At 32.3% G+C, this 21461-nt stretch overlaps 1 protein-coding gene across 1 annotated transcript in view; it reads left to right on the top strand.

Moving 5' to 3' along the window:
- The window catches only part of LOC117100928 (neurogenic locus notch homolog protein 1-like), a 44205-nt gene extending 22874 nt beyond the window's left edge, over nt 1-21331 (top strand). Inside the window, exons 12-23 of the mRNA XM_033240772.1 lie at nt 1696-1812; nt 3268-3384; nt 4197-4313; nt 11929-12039; nt 14137-14253; nt 15572-15700; nt 16099-16218; nt 16918-17043; nt 17866-17997; nt 19217-19351; nt 20233-20349; nt 21171-21331. Coding sequence (XP_033096663.1) covers nt 1696-1812; nt 3268-3384; nt 4197-4313; nt 11929-12039; nt 14137-14253; nt 15572-15700; nt 16099-16218; nt 16918-17043; nt 17866-17997; nt 19217-19351; nt 20233-20349; nt 21171-21331 — 1499 coding nt within the window. The remainder of the gene's footprint in view (nt 1-1695; nt 1813-3267; nt 3385-4196; nt 4314-11928; nt 12040-14136; nt 14254-15571; nt 15701-16098; nt 16219-16917; nt 17044-17865; nt 17998-19216; nt 19352-20232; nt 20350-21170) is intronic.
- The last annotated feature ends 130 nt before the right edge of the window (nt 21332-21461 follow it).

Below are 21461 nucleotides of genomic sequence, written 5' to 3' on the forward strand. Positions count from 1 at the left end.
TAGATCTATTAAGCCAAGTCCTAGCTTTTGGCGTTAACTTCTTCATTGTATATAAAGAATCCTGCAATGGGCAAGTTTAGATTTTAAAGGTTCTGGAATTAGAGATTTTTATAACACCTGTAATGTATAGAACAACATTTTTGCAATACAAGAAAAATCATAGTAATTGTAGTTAATCAAGATGACTGTATGGTTACTCATGCTAAATAAGGTGTCTTATCTTACATTATAATAATATCCTGTAATTTGAATATAAAAAAATAATATAATCATATGTTAGCTGTAATTGTAATTACAGGACATTGTTATGATGAAGTAGATATAGTAGCCGTGATAGTCAAGATGATAACATTATTATGTAATTTGTGTATTGCCTGCCTGGTTTGTTTTTATTAGATATTTGCTTAAAATTTTAGTTCAAAATTGTTTTTTGTTTGTAATGTAAGCCATTGGTACTGAAATTATGTGCATATTGCACACTGTTTGATAACAATAAGACAAAATGTGTTTCAAGGAGGAAATTATGTAAGCCTAAATTGATCTCGACCAGAAACTCAAGTATGGGGCTCATACCCAGAATTGTCCATGTTGTATTATGTTTTGTGCACAACATGTAACCTACTGTAACTACAGATATATGACACATTGACAGTTTTCAAATTTTCACCATATTTCATAGGTTATGACACATTTTACACAGTGTGACGGACGTACAGTGACGGACGTACAGAAAAAATGTACGTCTGTCACATGGTTTTGCTAATTAGTGTAATTAATGGTAGGCTTCCAATTTGCTGTATACACTTGGTATACCTAGTATGCTTTATAACAGAGTTTTGGTAATTTCTTTGTACCTGGTTAGAAAAGGAAATAAACAAATGTCATTTTCTTGTGACGGACGTACATCCATATTTTCATTATTTTTAAATATTTAATTAAAAATATGGCGTTGATTACAAAAATTCAAAAAATTTCCCCAAATCACACAATACAATACTAATTCATTATTTTAATGAAAAGTGAATCAGATTCTGATATTTTGCAAGGAAAAAAATTGGAAATTAAAATTATAACTACATTTTCTTTAGTATTTCAAAATATTAATTAATTGTATTGAATTCCAATTATTTTCCATGTGGTAAGTGAATTCTTAATTTTTTTTTTTATTTCACAAAAATATAACTCATTAGCTTCATAATGATGTATCACACATACACATTTGATGTATTTGAATTTTTTACCATTTGGTTTACTAATTTACGGAATTGCCCTACATGTATACACCTTTATACGCCTGTAGTAGCCACTTGAATTCATTACTGTATCGACACAATCCATCTTCATGTATACCTTTATTCATTATTATGCAACCTTACCTTGTCTGTACATCACTGTAGACTGTTCCTCTAAATTGTCTTATATACTGTGTTGTGAATGTGTCATCCATTTTTTCATCATTTCAAAGAGAGACCCCTCTTTAAATTGTAAATTTTGTTAATATTTTGAAATCATTTTTTTTTTTCAATTTTATAATACAATCACTGTTAAACTTATATAAAAAAAATGGATGACACCTTAAACCCTTTTAAGCTATGAAAAGGCTATGTCTTTATTAACTCGGCGGTGATTTGCTAATATATATATTGCGTCTTCTAGGCTACTAACAGAGGAATTTTTTTTTTACTTCTACATTAGAAAACCCATGCTTGGACAGTCCCTGCCAGAACGGTGGAACTTGTAATACTAATGATGATTTCACTATAGTTTCATGCCTTTGTACTTCTGGGTATACAGGCTTTGATTGTGCCACATGTAAATACAGATTATATATATCTTTTCCATCCATCATCTTCTATTCATTCATTAATAAAGACTCTTTGCTCCATTTATTTTTATAGTTGTCGTCATTCTATTATCAACAAAATGCTATTCATGACTTGTGTTTGCGTTCAGTTAAATTTATCAGCCATGACATTCTTTTGTCTAAACTAGCAGTCACGAAGCTGGTAGTGTCGTTTACCTTTCAAATCTGTGTTCAATCTATAATTCTAATCCAAATATCTGTTAAAAATTACAAATTGTAATTGATTATTACATGTGCTTTAAAATAAATACTCATGTATGTTTCAATGAAATACTTACAGCACTTGTACAAAACAAGAAAGCAGAATTGAAAAAAAAATGTTATGACAAAATACCGAATTTACTAAACCACAAAATTATCCTTGAAAATAACCAAAGAAACAAAAAAAATCTGACTTAAAGCGGAGGTGTCTGGATTACCGCTCTGTTAACCAGCACTTTTGAATCATTCTTTTAACGCCCCAAATTGTCACTGTTGTAATTGTAGTATATTTAGTACAAACAATTCATCATAATACAGTGGTACCTTGTAGTGTTATTTTCATAATTGCAGGCTTAAGAAAACACTTGAATGTTTTCTTAAACTTTGATATTTATTATTGCTTTTTATAAAAAAATGAATTTGTTGATGGAGCGTAAAACCAAATTTGTGTGCATAAGTCTGGAATATATTACAAATCTTAACCATCTCGCCCAGTATTTGCTTATATGTTAATGCAGACTGTGTGTGGCTTGCTATCCCAACCAGTGTACTGTCCCTACATGTTTAACTGAGTAATCAGCATAAGATTTTGGCAGTATTGTCATAGTATTGTATACTTTAGTATACTGAGAAGCTGTTGTATTTCACTCATAACTTTGGCAATAGTTAGTCAATTCCAAATGACCTATCATTTTAAAGCTTCTAATGTAGAGAATATGAATATATTAAAAAGGTAAATTTTCATGTTTTTTAGTCACTGATGTTGGTTTTGGCATGGCAAGCCCCATATAGTAATTAAGATGTTCAGGCCCGTAACCAGGGGGTGGGGGGTTTGGACGAACCCCGCCGTTTGCTAGCTGGCTCCGCTTGGATGGCAAAAAAAAAAAAATCTCGAAAGAAGATTGCTTAAACTTAATAAAAAAAAAACAAAAAAAACAATGCTGTTCAAATAATCTTTATAGACAGTAGCAACTTTTAATACAAGTTTCAAGATGGAATTCTTATTTATGTGGTCAGCGCAATTCGTTGGTCGTTAACATCTTCAAAAGGCTCCACTTTTTCCAAATTTGAACCCCCCAAAAAAAATCCTAGTTACGGGCCTGATTCTCACTGTGCCTGGCTCAATATATGATTATGCTCAACTTTTCTGTGCACAACTAACATAAGCGCAGTGCAAAACTAACATTCATCTTATTGCTTAGCTGCACCGTGTACGAGCCAGCCCTGCATGAACGATGGCTTATGCACGATGGATGTAGATGTTACACTCTACACATGTTTCTGCCAGTCTTCTTACTTTGGAAAACAGTGCGAAATTCGTATGTTTATTTCAAAAAAACTTAATTGTATAAAAACTAGTTTTCTTGCGTAGTTAATAAATATAAACGAAATATTTATAAATAACTACAGTTCAGCAAAAAAAAATTTCTATGAATTATAATGAAAAATATATTTAATATAAATAAATTAAACCTAAAAATAAATGAATAATGCCACTAGTAAAGTGAGTATATTTTTATAAATCATAAATCCAAAATAAATTGTGGAAAATAAATAATGAATTATACTTCCAAATTATACTTTAAAATAGTAGTTTTTCCTATACATATAAAATTTATTAAAGTCAGACTCCGTGGGAGAGCAAATTTTTGATGTTGTTGAACTGATTTTTCTAAGACAGAAAGAAGTTGTTTGACGAAAAGCTGGGGAATGGTGACTGAGATACAGATTTTTGAAAATTTAAAAAACTGGGGGAAAAAGGTGTAAAAAAGGGGCGGATATGCCCCTTTTCCTCAGTTTTTAAATATTAAAAAATCTATCATTCACTGTTCCCCAGTTGTTTGTGAAACAACTTTTTTCTGTCTTAAAAAAATTATTTCTACAACCTTTAAAACATTTTTTTTTCCAGAGTGTGACTTTAATAATAAATATAAGATTTATACTTCCAAAATATATATTAAGTTATTAGTTTTGCTATTGCATCAATATGTATTATTAATAGTAATATTACATTATATTTCCAAAGTATATTAAAATTATAATAATTTAACCTTGCACTGTGCATAATAGTTCACTGTAATGTAAGCACTTATTTCTGACTAACATCATTTTTTCTGTTCCTTCTGCCTAGCTGATCCATGTCTTAGCAATCCATGTTTCAATAACGGCGTTTGCCTAACAAATACCGATGGGACGTACTTCACATGCATTTGCTCTAGCTTCTACATGGGTGAATTTTGTGAATATAGTAGGTTTCCTCTAAACTGCTTGAAATTTAAATTTAATTATTACCTTTATGGGTGTTTTTTTGGCATGTTTGCAATTTCGTACAAATTTCCCTCAAACATATTTCAAGTTATATATCAATCCTCTTTTCAAAGATGTATTGTCAGTGTTAATAAATAATATCATATAATATAATAATGATTTCTTAATTCAAACAGCTATAAAAGCTTTACACTTTGTGCTTTCTGTTAGCAACTCAATATTTGGTCAGCTTTCATAAGCCCCAAGAAATCATGTGGGGCGTTGTTGGTAGTGTTACCGAAACACAATATGAGCGATTAAAATTCAATAGGAAAATTGCTTTAAAGATTGGCCATTGTGTTCTCCTGTAGCCAAATTTACTGGCCTTATTTCGTGGAATAAAATGCTCCAAAAATTGACCCTCAAATGTACTGAAATACCTCCTTTAAACAAGAATAATGTGGCAATTAATGCGAGAGCTTGCTATAGAAGGGAACCCCAAGTAATTCCTCTTCATTGATGTGTTACCCATTTCGATTGACACTGAAGTCCAAAAAAATTATTTATTAAGAGTATACTGAAATCTGTGAATCAGTTTACATTTTAATGGAAGTTTATAAATTTATTTGTAAAAAAAATATGATTATTTAAGGTTTTGTCCATTTTTTAACACTGAAAATATATCTTTACATATTTTATATACATGTATGCAGTGTATTCAATGTTGGATGCTGTGGTTTTTAATAATATAAATTATGCATGAAACTGCTTTTTACTTCATATTTAAGATCAATAGAAATTTATTGATTTGTGAAATTATTGTTTCCTTGGTAACATTGCTTTATAAAAATCATTATGTTGCATGTAACTCACTTGAACACAATTGCTTTAGTATTATTTTTGTTATCATTATTAGCCATTCTTTGTTAGCGTGTCTAGCATGGTATTAGGGCTCCAAATCACACACAACTTACCTAGTTTAACCAGAAGAACAAAACTGAAATATTATTGTTGTACAAATATATAATATCACACAGAATCCACACCAGTGCTGCACTGTATAAATACAAATATATTTTATGCGCTATTGTTATTCTTATTATTGTTTTTATTTTATAGTATTTTTTTTAAAGAAATGTCTCTAATGTTCAATTTGATAATGTATATTATATGATAATATATAAACAACAAAATAAAAGGATCATATTTATATTTTTACTACTGTATCACTATATAACCATATTATCATTGTCATTTTGTTTAATTTAATAACATTGTGTTTTTTCTTTGTCATAACAAATAAATATATTATATTGCTAGTATCATCTAATATAGATCAGAATAATTGTTCTAATGAGGGTGTTGTATTTGTTTGTGTTTTATGTAATGTCTTCCACTCAAAAGCTTAAGGCCAAATAAAAAAATTACTAGTTTCTCGTCCCCTCGCTGATCCATTTCTCTGCCCCAATAATTTTTTTTGTTTTTAATTTCTTTTATTTGCTTTCAATGTGTCTAGTTGGTAAAATTGAGGAAGTAGTAGCTGTTTCCCATCCACCATCTTGGATTTTCCATCTCGGAGTAAAAAAAAAGAAGAAAAAAAAGTGCCCTTATTCTCCTTTTTTCAAAATATAAGGACGAGAAACTACTTTTTTTTATTACTTGGCCTATTGTAGATAAAACCAAAGAATGATTTTTTTTAAAGTACATTGTGTTCTTCATATTGATAGGGACCAATTTAAAATTAATGTTAGTATTAATATTCATATTGTTATTTATTGCTTATTTCCCTGGACATTCACCATCGGCAATGTGCTTCCTCCTCTTAATGACAGAACCATTCCTCTAATCTTCATCATGGAGACAATAGTTTCATTAATGTAGTATGCTCAGCCATTCACTCATAATGGCCTCCGTAAAGAATAACAGACTAGAAAACAGACATCGATCAAGGAATTACCGGACCATTGCTGGCAGCTGTCCTATTGTTTAGAAACACTCAAAAGTCAATAATGTATATTTATCAACTCAACTGAATAACCAAAGAAAGGCTTTGCTTAAAACAATACATCACTAAGGCACACTTTTTCCATACGTGTACAAATTGTAGTCTTTTTTTTAAAATTTGCTACCCCTGTACATATTAGGTAATGTAATCGATTGTATTCATTACATTTTTTAATGTAACTGGATGTAATTTGAAATTGGTACAAAATATATATATATATATATATATGTAGAAATCATATGAACTGCAATTTTTTTTTAAAGAGATCTTTACCAATTATTTTTTTTAATGATAATTTTTTTGAATTAATATTGAATCAGTGACAGTATTCATACCAAATATCATTCAAATATGATATATAAATATATGAATAAAAACAATGATTATAAATACAGTATTATTTTTAGTAGAGTGTCTTAAATAATCTTTTGTTTTTGTAACATTAATTATTGCTCATTAATCTAAATTAAAAAATGTCAATATTTAATACATATTTCATCTATTTAGTAAGAATATTTTATTTTGAGTCAAAATAAATCTTGGTGGTTCAGATATAATACTAATCGGTCAGTCAAATAGATAAATAAATAATTTTGATTAATTGTTAAAATTGTAAGAAATAAGATGGAAAATTATTTTACATGGCATATTTTCATATACACTATGTTTTTAATATTTTTCCTTCCATCATTTACTATCAACTAATAAAAATTGTCTTACCTTACTGTATTGATACTAACATGTTTATCTTCCCATCATGCTCTCTTTTGTACCCAGTGGGGGCGTGTTTGAGTGTTACATGTTTAAATGGTGGAACTTGTGTCGATTCTAGTGTGGAGACTGATGTCTTCCTCTGTCAGTGTGCTGATGGTTGGACAGGCCAATACTGTCAATCACGTAACGACCTTTGAACTTCTCTTTGACTACAACTTTGTATCATACTTATATCTATTGTACATTATTAATACCTCATGGTAAATCATATCTGTCTGTTTAATAAGTTATTGAATATCTTTTTTGTTCATTATGATCATTATTTTGCTGTTTTATTAATAAACTAATCTGTTAACCAATTAATGAATGAATGAATCGATCAACCAATCAATTAATCAAACAATCAATCAGCCAGTCAATCAATTAATCAAACAACCAATTATCAGTCAATCAACTAACAAATCAATCAATCAATCAACAAATGAATCCAATCAATCAATCAATCAATCAATCAATCAAACCAATGAATCAGTCAATCAATTAACAAATCAATCAATCAATCAATCAGTCAATCAATGAATCAATGAATCAATCAATCAACAAACAAATCAATCAATCAACCAACCATGCAGACATCATGAATTTGAAGGAGGTTGGTTCTTTTGCAATCTATACTGTCGAATGTTGAAAAGCTGTTTATTGTTTTATTCAGTTTAGTAACATTTTATATGCAAAAGTACAATTACATGAAAAATATTATATGGAATACTGGATCATTTTAAATATATTATTTATATTTTCTTTGATTTTATTAACTGTATCCTTTATCATGAATGTTTTCTTACTGTTTTGTGTATGTACTGCTTTGCATTACAGAGTTAGCCTGTGTCACTAACCCCTGTCAGAACCAGGGTATTTGTGTACCTTCTGCTGATTTAACCTCCTACACGTGCAATTGCCCAAGTGGTTATTATGGAAATAATTGCCAAGATCGTATGTTTGTTTCTGTTTATTGTCTTATCTTTATGATCAATTGATTAAAGTGTAATATAAACATATTTAAGTATTAATTTTAATTTGCATGAAACATACAAATGTGTGATATATTATTTAAAATTTCTGCATTTTATGGTTATAATGGTTATAAGTGAATAAATAATATAAACATTTATGTATTTATTTTAATTTTGCAGGAAACATGCAAATGTAATTTAAGAACTAGATAAATTTTACATTTATGATTATTTGAATTTACATTTATATTATTTGAATTTACATTTATAATTATTTGAAATAAATGTAAAATTTTACATTTATAATTATTTGAATTAATATAAACATATTTAGGAATTAGTTTTAAATTTTAAAGGATATATACAAATCAGCCTAGGTTCCAGGCCCTCAATTTAGGTTGCTCACTTTATATTGCACTTAGTGCAAGCCAAACCAAATGTAATTGGCATCCCATATGCAATTTCTTTTTTCTTTTTTAGGTATTCTGTCTAAATTAACTTACTTGGTGGTACTGTCTAGAATGAAAAAAAAAAAATAATTAGGGACATGTGGAAATCTATTCCATATGTTACCAATACAAAGTTAGAATCTAGAAAAATTTTGCAATTAGGCTTTCTTGCATCTTCTTGAATTGAATTAATATAATATATCAAAGTAAATATTATATATATATGACAACTGTATTTTCAGTACCTTCATTTTATTTTCTCATTTTTCTTCATAATTTTCACTAAATGCAATGTTCTCTTCAATTTTTATCAGTTATTTTATCAGTTCTCTCCACATCCTCCTTACACCAGCAATCTCCACCATAAAATGTAAAATGAAACTCAATGTTAAATGTGGATTTTGTATTTCATCAGCGGGTGTGTGTTTAACATCTTTTTGTCTTAACGGCGGTACGTGTGTCGAGGATTTAATTGACTACTCACGGTTTACGTGCACATGTCCCAGCACGTTCACAGGAATTCTCTGTCAAACACGTAATTTGATTTGATTTTTTTTTAGAACCCAGAACCAACATTTCAGAAAGCTTAGACAATACCACTCTTAGTTTGACAAAAAAATAATATAAAAATAAAATTGAATTCTGTCCTTCAAAACATGTAACTCTTAATTGTAAAATTGATTAACCATATTCTAAAAAATATTATGTTATAATTTTATTATCAATTTATGCCATATGATGGACATTTTCAGGCCAAGCTTATAATGTTTATACTATACTGTATTTTGATAATAATGGACCATTCCGGACTGTCAGTCAAACTTAATTGACCACTCAGAACAAGGTCAGGAATTCATGCGTGGGACCTTAGCAACAATATCCAAGTGGGCGGGGCTTAGCAGAAAGGTCCATTAAATTAATAATAGATTTTTAATATTAATATTATAGTAATTGTTTTCTATGTATTTTAATTAACAAAAGGACCAAATTGTATTTTAATATTAGCAGTTTCTTCTTTGGAAACCTGTAGACTGTTGGTATAACTTCTTAAAATTGACTTTCGAAAAATAAAAAAAAAAAATAAAAAAAAATTAAATTAAATTATGAATGAAATTTCACAGTAAGTTTTTGCTTGTCTTTCTGTAGGAGTAGTGTGTGAGCCAAACCCTTGTCAAAACAATGGAATTTGTAACCCATCGTCAGACCAAACATCCTATACCTGTGACTGTTCTTCAACAATTTATATTGGAAATAATTGTGAAATTAGTATGTTTACCTATGTCGTCTTTACTCAGTTGTTAATCTTAGCTCTGTCCTGATTATCAACTTTGAAAAAGAAGTGTTGTATGCCCTTATTTAGTCATTATGTGCCTATATATGATCATGATGTGATGTCGTCATGACCATATATAGGCATGTCACATGTTTTTGTAAAATTAAATTTGATAGTCTGGACACCTGTGTTACAGTATTTTGTGTTTGATGGAGTAACAGAGAATGGTGAGCCAGAATTATCTGCATTCATCCAAATGCTGTCTGTAAATGTTAATCATTCTGCTCCGTTTTTGGAAGTCACTTGGCTTCCTTACAGACAATTACAGCATGTTTACATTTTCAGCAGGATGATTAATACTGGCTCACAAAAATTCTTATTGTGTGGTACTGCCTATTTAATAGCCAGTACCACAAATTTACATATGAAATTAATATTATGCTGTTTATTGTGTTGAAAATATTCCGATACTTGCACTATTTGAAGTACTATTTTTGTTGAAACTATTCTGAAAATATAATTGTAAATTTGCTTGCAAGTAAAAGTGGAATTTTTGTTTTGCCGTATTAATGTAAATAATGTTCAGTTATATATTTTTTTTGTAGAAATAGACCAGTATTATCCATGTGCATTTTTGAATTGTAGACTGTATTTTTTTTAATCTTCTATGTCAAATGATATACATAAATTATAGTTTTTAGATATATATTGTGGCGTTATTAGGTTAAGTTGGTGCTGTATTGTGATGGGGTTGCCACTTTGAAGAGTGATTAAATTCACTGTTTGGCGTATCCTTGGCCCTAGTGCCTCAAGCTGAATAAAATGAGTACCATAATAATAATATGAAGCTTTTGCTTGCATGATGCGGTAGGACGTACTGTAGCACTTAATAATGATGTCAGTAAGAAGTCATTTGCACATGTGAGCAAGTTAAGTTCTCGTTGCGTGTATTCTAGGATGCAATTTGACCAAATTCATGTTGCGCAGAGAACGTAGGACTGTCACGTATGACTGAATCCGTTCTTATGTAGCGTCGTCAGCCAATTCGAAAGCTCCGTTTTAACATATTGGCTGAAAGTTGGTCCTGTGTTAGTTAAGAGCTGTCAGAACAAATGAAAATATCAAATGTTTGATTTATATTTCCTACCTAAATTGCCAGATGCATGCAATACAAAATATTTACGTTGGGTATGTATGCATGAGTGTACAGTCAGGGATGCATAACTCGTAGTTTCCAGTAATATGTTAAGCAAAGATCTTACAACAAAGACTGTACATTCTTCGATTTCTGCATGGATTATCTATAAAGACCAACTCGGACAGTGTCTGGCAACACAGCCCGACATGACTTTTTTCCATGTCAGGTCTGTTTAACCTGACATATGCAAACGCAATAGGCCATAAGACTGCATTGGGGATAGTCACATCTTACTATGACTTAATACTGGCCACGACAAATTATTTTGGGCTGTGTCGTACGATGCTGTCAAAATTGGCCTTTAAGCATAATGATTTACAGTACTTGGATTTACTCTTTATAGAGGGCGCAATTGAATGTTTTATTTTGATTTTTCAGTATTGTTTTATATGAAAGTATATTATTGATAAAATTACATTATCATTCCTGGTTTGAAGATGCATATTGGTGCTTACATTCATTTAATAATTTTTGATGATCTGTAGCTTTAGTATATATTCGCAGACAGTTTTGTAATCATAATTACAGTTTTAATATTTGATGCCAAGTGGAATATGTAAAAATAATACATGTGATCGACTCTGGCAAATTCAGGTGCTTGTCATCAAAAACTAAAGTCTTCAAATCAGCTAAAATTCTCATGTACTGGTGTTCACCATCTAATGCATTTTGGACTGAAAATATAAATTATCATATCTTTTTTATTTGTTATCATTTTTTAACAATTTTTGGCATCAGTTTTTTTTTTTAGTTTTGACCTCTACTAGAGGTTCTAATAATGCCATTTTTCATTTTACGATACAAGAGCCTGTTTTTTGTTGTCACATTTATTTTGATAGAAACTGAAATTTCTTAGTCCTAAAATTATTTCATGTTTTTAGAATGTTTATTTATATATTTTATTTGGGGGGAGAATGGTACAAACCGAATTAGGATAAAACTATTTGATATTTATTTTCTACAGCTAATTTGTGTGCAGTCGAACCTTGTGAAAACGGTAACTGTCAGGTTTTGGGCAACACCCAATTTAATTGTATTTGCTGGTCTGGTTGGAGAGGTAATCTGTGTGCTGAACGTACGTATATCATCTCTTATCTTTTGCCGCTTAGCGCAAATGTCACTGCGAAAAATTTTCTATGAGCCTGTTTCTGCCACTGCAGAAACACTGTATTTTTGTTTTAGCAGAAATGGGGCTCATAAGAATATACTGTATTTATATACCATATTTTTCCCCTCTATTTTTGTGGAATTTTATTCCGGTATTTGCAACAGAATGCTGTATTTTTCATACCCCATTTCTGCTGCCTGTAAAAAGACTATTTTGTATGACCCCTGACATAAGGTCAAGAGCCAACAGAGCATGACACGGGTTGTGTTTTTTAATTTTCTGTCCGCTTGTTCATTAATTATACACGTGGAAAAGCGAAAGTGCGAAATGTTCTACTGAACATATAAGGATAGTTACGATTCAACTGAAGGGGGAAGCCCATACTAAATCATTTCTAGGCTGTAGCAGAAGTTGGGGTATAAAACTTCCTTTGTTGCGACTTTTAAATAGATGAAACCAAAATTACAACATTCTTTAAAGAAACCATGTTTATCGAGAAGAAAGCTCCTACACAGGTCAATCCAAACTTCCCTCTGACGAAAGGCATTTTAGGTAAGAAAGAGGACACTACCACCCATGAAGTACTTTTAGCAGAAACGGGACACTGCCATTTTAAATACCGTATTTTATACAGTATATGTTATACTTTATTTTGAGGAGAAGCAGCAGAAACAGGCCCTATATTGATGATGATGATCCTCATCTTTTAAGAGTCTATATTCCCTGAATACCAAGGTTAGATTGTGGAAAGGTTGCATGTTTAACTGTAAGGTGGGGTATACACTGCGAGACCTAGTGTTGTAATCGGCAGCTACTTCTGGATTGATGTTCAATCTTCAGAGGGTCCCCCCACTACAATATCTCGCCATGACTTAAGTGGACGAGGTCCGTCACCATCAAATCTGTGATGAGCCTTGGCCTGTGTCAACCTCACTGGTGGCCAAAGATGACTGTACCACTTGCGGTTACTGTGGCATAACACATTTGCAATTGAATGAATGTTTGAATGGTTGAGAAATGCAGTGGCGGATTAAAAAAATATGGAGAATGTAAAGAAAAATATATTCCAATTTTAAGTCTGAGAGTGCAATTTCTGGCCATCTAGAGGTGTCATAATCACAAATTTTCTTACCTCAAAATCTTTTTCCTAAACAGCGAATTTTTATTTAATTTTTTCCCTCTGATAAGAAAGTTTAGTTAAACAAGGTTTGCAACTTTTAAATAGATGAAACCAAAATTACAACATTCTTTAAAGAAACCATGTTTATCGACAATCCAAACTTCCCTCTGACGAAAGGCATTTTAGGTAAGAAAGAGGACACGACCACCCATGAAGTACTTTTAGCAGAAACGGGACACTGCCATTTTAAATACCGTATTTTATACAGTATATGTTATACTTTATTTTGAGGATAAGCAGCAGACAACAGGCCCTATATTGATGATGATGATCCTCATCTTTTAAGAGTCTATTTTCCCTGAATGCCAGGGTTAGATTGTGGAAAGGTTGCATGTTTAACTGTAAGGTGGGGTATACACTGCGAGACCTAGTGTTGTAATCGGCAGCTACTTCTGGATTGATGTTCAATCTTCAGAGGGTCCCCCCACTACAATATCTCGCCATGACTTAAGTGGACGAGGTCCGTCACCATCAAATCTGTGATGAGCCTTGGCCTGTGTCAACCTCACTGGTGGCCAAAGATGACTGTACCACTTGCGGTTACTGTGGCATAACACATTTGCAATTGAATGAATGTTTGAATGGTTGAGAAATGCAGTGGCGGATTAAAAAAATATGGAGAATGTAAAGAAAAATATATTCCAATTTTAAGTCTGAGAGTGCAATTTCTGGCCATCTAGAGGTGTCATAATCACAAATTTTCTTACCTCAAAATCTTTTTCCTAAACAGCGAATTTTTATTTAATTTTTTCCCTCTGATAAGAAAGTTTAGTTAAACAAGGTAGAGAAGTTATTCATCATATATATTGAGATTTAAAAAACTTTTTCTAATATTGTAATATAGTATTTTATTGATTGCTTCAACCACTTGTCTTTATATGTAGGTGATTATTGCTCTGAGGTTCCAGCTGTGTGTCAAAATGGAGGAACGTGTGCTGTGAGCGGCTCCTCGTACGTGTGTTTTTGTCTGGACACATTCACTGGCACCAACTGCGAGATTGGTAAGTTTTTAAGGTTCTATTCGCACTATAAAATTTTATGTATGATGATGTCATACTGTAAAACCTCGAATAGAAGCCCAGTGGGCTTATTCTAGAGACGAAGCACATCTGGAATTGAAGCCCCTCACTTTAGTTTGCAAAAGTAGCCTCAAAAAGAAGCCTATCTCGAAAGTAGCCCATAGGCTTCTTTTCAAGATAGCATAGGCTTTTTTTCAAAATAGTACAGTACAAACCATGTACATGAATTTTAAAGAAACGAAATAAACTTGGTTTATACAGTAATTAATGCTTAAAGTAATTAATGCTGGTTAATACACGCCATGATACAGATTGATGTTACAGTGCCCCTATTTATTGTTTTATAGTAGTAATTTCCAAAATTTACAGCATTCATTTTGAAAAGCTTCCACTCTTTACTTTGCAAAAGTAGCCTCGAAATGAAACCCATTTCGAAAAGAAGCCCATCCAAATTTCACAAAAAAAAGAAGCCCAGGGCTTCAATTCGAGGTTTTACAGTATTCCACCCAATTATTGGCCGTATTTGGCATATCACAGGGGTTTATCATATAAAGGAAGAATATTTCTATATTATTTCATGTTGTTTGTGATATTTAGCTGTGGAAAGGTTTGTCCAGGCTATTCAATTTTATTTGACAAAAACATGTGACATGACTAAATATGGCATGATGACATCACATCATGACCATATATAGGCACATGATGAATATATATGGGTACAGAGCAGTTTTTTTTCAAAGAAAATTTGATCTGTACACAGCTTAAAAGGTTTGGATGCACCTTTTAGAGGCAATGCTACTGATAAATTTTTCAATAGATTATTATTTATAATAAATATACTGTATATGGTGAAGTATTAACACGTTGACTGCCAGACCTTTTTTAAGGTTCCTTCCCATGTGCCAAAACAAGTTTACATGTACAAACATACTTTTTTAAAACTTTTATCTAGTCATATATCATCAAAATGATGTGACTGGCGGGAAAATATTAGGGGGCGAGTATACTCGTCGTACTACTGGCAACAAACGTTATCGTCTAGGTGTCTTCACCGAACTACCAGATGTTGAGACTGTGGTTCTATTATGTATAACAAAGAAGCTAAAAACGCTATAATGTTACCCCGATTTCGACCCTGGCACCCTCAGCAACACCCAGTGGACGAGTATACTCGTCGCTGGCAGCCAACATGTTAAAGTTCATTATTGTACAAGTGAAATATTTTTTGTTGTTTTTGAAAGCGAAATATTTTGTTTTACAATTACAATAAAAAGCATGTTTGTTTAATTTTTGTTTACAGAAGTCTTGCCATGTGACAGCAACCCTTGCCAGAATGGCGCGACTTGTTTAGACCTTATAATGATGGACACTACTTATCAATACTTATGTATGTGTCCAACCGGATGGACTGGTGTCAACTGTGCAACACGTAAGGGATGGATATTAGTTAATTTGTAGAATGTTAAATATAAGAGCATTTAAGCTGTAACATTATTATTAATATAATATAATATACACTATATGTTTATTTTAATAATATCCTGTTGGGGAGAGCTGTCACCCGCTTCCCACCCTGATTTTGGGGAGGAAAAACTCTGGGAAAAAAATATCTATGTAAATTGAAATCAATAAAATAAGCCTTTTTAAATCTAAATATTGTCAGAGTTTTGAGGAGTCCTTGCTTGTCCTGGCCCTGTCCACTTTTGCTATCCTCTTGAAAATCAGCCATGGTACCCCCCTTTTCGGTCATAACCTATAACCTCCACAGCACACTGTTACGGTTTTTAAACCTATCATCTCAAAAATGTTATGTTTCTACTCCTATAGTGTCTTTGGCTTGTCTTAGTCAACCATGCTTAAATAATGGGGTATGCGAGGAAGTTTCAGCAACGAACTCATACATGTGCGTATGCAGTGCCATGTGGCGCGGCCTACAGTGTGCCACACGTAAGTGATCTCATTCCTTCTTGACATTCAACTACCAACAATGCAGATTGAGCGGGATGTTATTTAGAATGATCCGTTGTGCACACCTTCTCGCATTGTTCTCTCCATGGAATAGCATCGCCCAACGTCCATCGGTGTAGTGTGTGCGTGGCTAAAGTAAAAATTATAGTTGGGCTGACGTACTGTAGGTGTGGAGTTTCAAGTACCAGTATACCCCATTTATTGTCATTTGTCTCATGGAAGGCAGTATCGATTGGTATCACCAGAAAGAGTAAGACAAAATTAGATGTGCTAAGACAGATTGTTTAAACAGATCTCCCAGAAGTGACTTTTTTTCCAATTTTGGACCCCCTGGTGATATCTCAAGGGACGTAAAAAAGGATCCCTGTCTGAGGGAATTGTTAGATATATTTAGCTTGCCATGCCAATACCAGTATCAGTGAAAAAACAAGAAAATGACTATTTAATATATTCATATTCTGCGTATTATAAGCTTTGAAATGATTTTTTTATTTACTGGTTATTTACTTTTTGCCAAAGTTACGAGTAAAAGCCTTCTTTGCATTAAAGTATACAATATTACCACATACTTTCTTCTAATTTCTCAGCGTAAAATATCGTGTCAGTACGCCATGCTATTGGCATGGCAAGTCTCATATTGGTATATTATAAATATTTGACGAATATTATTTTTAACAGGTGTTCTGCCGTGTGAGAGCAATCCTTGTCAGAATGGAGGAACCTGCACTGATGTCGTCAGTGGCACTGCGTTCGCTTACATATGCTTTTGTCGGAATAATTGGCAAGGAGATAATTGCGAGAACCGTAAGTGCCTCATGTATCAAGAATGATGATTGCACTTGTCGGGCTAATAATGAACTTGAATTAAATCATCCAGTCCAATCCAAACTTAAGCCCAGTACAGACTATCAAAATTTATTTGAGAGAAACATGTGACATGCCTAAATATGGTAATGATGACATCACATCATGAACATATATAGGCAGATCACGACTATATATGGGCATACAACAGTTCAGAAATATATAATTTATAAGAGTGTACCTACCATAGGAATGGTACTTCAGTACTCTGTATTCAGGAAACCTGCAAATGGGTGAGGGGTTGTGAGCAATGTAAGTCGTAAGACCTGAAGGCGGTTCACTTTTTAATACTTGCATTTCAGCCCACTAGCTAAAACACAAGGAAAGTGGTGGATGGAATTCAACTGTGTACCAAAGAATCTCCATAGTTCAGTGCACACACACAGTGGCTACCACCAGTTTAGCCGACATTGCTTAATTTTTCGATCACATCACGAACTAACACAATCAAATTAGATTGTGTTAGTACGTGAAACCACAGTAGGGCGTCAAAACGAGTGCGTATTGGTTGTCAGGCACTTTCATATTTCTTAACACACAAAAAGTCTGTAACAACAACTGCACGTATTTTGACGCGCTTTTGTGATTTCACGAACTAACACAATCTAATTTGATTGTATTAGTTCGTGATGTGAGTGACGAATCACAGTCAAATATTGTGTGAATTTCCAATTGGCGTGATTTGATATACCATTATTAACTCCTGCCTGTACTATAGTTTCTTCCCATGTATGTTTTTAATCCTTCATGTTTCTGCCGCAGGTAATAACCCGTGCACTAGCAGTCCGTGCTTAAACGGTGGCACGTGTTCCAGTACGTATGATGATGCTGTGGACATATCCTTCTACACATGTGCATGTTTGCAAGCATATACCGGTACAGTGTGCGAGACATGTAAGTATCTCAACTATTTATGTATTATTCATGATGCAGATGTATAATAGCGATAACATGAATACTGCCCTCTTTTTTTCATTATATAGTTGATTTTTGTGCTGTGTTGCCTTGTTCCAATGGCGGCACTTGTTCTTATACGCTTGGTAGTTCCAAAGTATCATGTGTCTGTACACCTGAATGGATGGATTCTATTTGTCAGACACGTACAAGGGCTGTATGTCTTCACTACTACTTACTCTTTTCTTTTTCGCAAATTTCATTCTAATTTTATTTTATATTTTTATATCGTTGTCTTTTGTCATCATCTTTGAACCCATTGTAACAAAATAATTTCATTTTAACCTCTTGATTATTATAACCAATAATTTCAGTTGTTTTGAACTACTATATTCTACTTTCCTTTGTAATCTCATTAATTTTCTGCCATTGTAATTTTGTTTTTATTAGAATTGACATATTTTAACAAGAAATTCATTTAATTATAATTTTAATTAAACAAACCGTATTATTAAGTAATAACAGTTAATAATCTGTCTAATATGTATACACATTTATGTTATGTTGTTGTTTTTTTTGCATAATGTTTTTTCTTTGTGATTGTATCATAAGTGTGGTCTTTCACCAAATTAATTTCTTTTGAATTTAACTGATTAATATAACCAAAGGTTGATTCATAATCAGTGTCATTTTTATAATAATAATAATAATAATATGTCGTTCTTATATAGCGCTTCATGCCTTTACAAGGCCTCTAAGCGCTTCACATTACTACCCCGGTCATTGGATCAAACACATATGGAACACATTGAACACCAAATTAAATTAGTAAATGTATCATTCCATAATATTGCAGCTAGTAATCAGCGCAGGTTGTGTTGGAACCTACCAGGTACCCACTTGTACTCCTGGGTGGAGAGAGGCAACCGTAGATAAAGTGCCTTGCCCAAGGACACAAGCAATTTGCACAGCCAGAGTTCCGAACCCCCGACCTCAAGGTTGGGAGTCCAAGCCACAACCGGTGCGCCAACCGCTCCTATATTTATGCATTGTCATCACTATCCTATTTACACGAGCAGTGTGTCCAACAACATATGTAGTGCCCGCGATTGGTATTGTACTTATATAATAATATACTAATACCATTTAATGAATCTAATATCTTCGTATAATCTTGTGTTTTTTTTGTTTTTTTTCTTGTGATTGTCATTCTTTACAGCTGTGATGCCATGTACTGTAAATGATCCATGTTTAAATGGAGGAACTTGCGTGAATTCCGTTGATCCTGATACTGGATTAAACACAGCTGAATGCCAATGTGCAATACCGTGGGGCGGACCTACTTGTGCACAGGGTAATTTAATAAAGCAGAAAAAAAAGCAATCAAAAATTATAATCAAACAAATTGAGCCCTAGGAAATTTGTCTAAAACCTTTTTGTTCATTATAAAATAATGTTGGCCTGCCGATAGAATTTGACATAATATAGTACGAAACAAATATTATACAAGTCATTATTACTTGCATGACCTTTCATAACTTTCTCCAAAGTTTGTCTCATCTCTCTTAATATTTAAATGATATGTTAAATAGATTTTTAAACCATAATTTAAATTTAGCAAAATTTATCCAATTGGAAGTAAATCAGATCATTTTTGACATTTCTAATTTCAATTTACATCAACTTCTAAAAACTGGGCAACCATGAGCAATGGCGGATTCAAGGGGGAGGCCTCCTTTCACCTAAATTTGTCAAAGTTATAAAAAAAATAAGAGAAAAATAGAAAATTATATTTAAAGTCTGAGAGTGGCATTTCCGGCCATCTAGATGTGCCATAATCATAAATATTCTTACCTCAGCCCCAACCATGGTGGGACTGATGTGGTATTGACAATCCATCTGTGAAAACCCTACACTAGGCCGCCTCTATTTCGAATTCCTGGATCCGCCACTTCATGGAAATTATCTGGCACTTATGGAAATGAATAATTTTTTTTTTATCTTGTTTATCCTAATGATGCCATTACTAATGATGAGATGCAGCCATAATATAAATGCTATTTATAAACTGGCTGAAACATAGCACAATCCAAGTGCAAGCTAGGGTATCTAGGCATGGCCAGCATATCGCTCGAACTCATGACCACAAGGTTTAGAACCTGAATATAAATCGCTGCATGAAACCGGCTGACCTGTAATGTTTGACTTTTATGTGTTATTTCTTTGTTTATACAGTTGATTATTGTATTTTGTCCCCTTGCTCCAATAACGGCACTTGTTCTTCAACCCTTGGTAGTGTGGATGTATCATGTGTGTGTACACCTGAATGGATGGGTTCTAAATGTCAGACACGTATGTCTTCACTTCTACTTACTCTTTTCTTTTTCCCAAATTTCAATGTATCACATTTATTTTTCCAAAAAAAAAATTGATATTGTAGACAGTTTACTTTTATTTAAGGGAGGATTTGAAATCTCATTGAAATGATAGAAAATACAAATATTTAAAAATATTTGAGAAATTAGCCTTTACAATTTTGGGCATTTCTTAGGCAGAAACCATCACCAAATCATTAAAAATTATTGTTGTAACATTGGAAATGGGAAAAATAACATCATAGCATGATATGATATATTTTCAAGGTTGCAAAGCCTATTTAATATAATGTTACCAAAATAATGTCATTTTAACCTGTTCATTGGTTTTGAACTTATTCTACCTTCTTTTTTAATCTCAATAATTTTCTGCCATTGTGGTTTTGTTTTAATTGGAATTAACATATTTTGACAAGAAATTCATTAATTATAACAGTAAACAATATTATTATTATTAGTAATAATAGTTAATAATCTATCTAATATATATATTTATTGTGTTGTTTTTGTTGCATAATTTGTTTTTCTTTAAGATTGTATCATAATTGTGATCTTTAACCAAATTAATTTCTTTTAAATTTTACTGAATTATATAGCTAAACTTTGACTCGTAATTTTTTAGCAAAAAGTTTTTAAGCGCTGTCCTCATTATCATAATTCTTTATATGAGCAATGCGTCCAACAATGTGCGTACTGCCCGCGATTGGTACTGTACTAATATTATCGTTTAATGAATCTAATATCTTGGTTTAATCTTGTTTTTTTTTTTTTTTTTCTTGTGATTGTCATTCTTTACAGCTGTGATGCCATGTACTGTAAATGATCCATGTTTAAATGGAGGAACTTGTGAGAATTCCGTTGATCCTGATACTGGGCTATACATAGCTGAATGCCAATGTTCATCACCATGGGGCGGACCTACTTGTGCACTGGGTAATTTAATAAAGCAGAAATTATAGGAAAAAAAAACATACAAAATAAAAAAAAAATTGAAAAATAAAAAATTGTCTGAACCTTCTTGGTTTGTCTTGTCTCTCTGGTTAAATGTGACCAGCTCAGGCAAAGCCCTACACTTGTCGCAATTTCAAA

Source organism: Anneissia japonica, unplaced genomic scaffold, assembly GCF_011630105.1.
Source record: "Anneissia japonica isolate Jap-2015-1 unplaced genomic scaffold, ASM1163010v1 scaffold287858_len863314_cov180, whole genome shotgun sequence".
In the NCBI taxonomy this organism is placed as follows: domain Eukaryota; kingdom Metazoa; phylum Echinodermata; class Crinoidea; order Comatulida; family Comatulidae; genus Anneissia; species Anneissia japonica.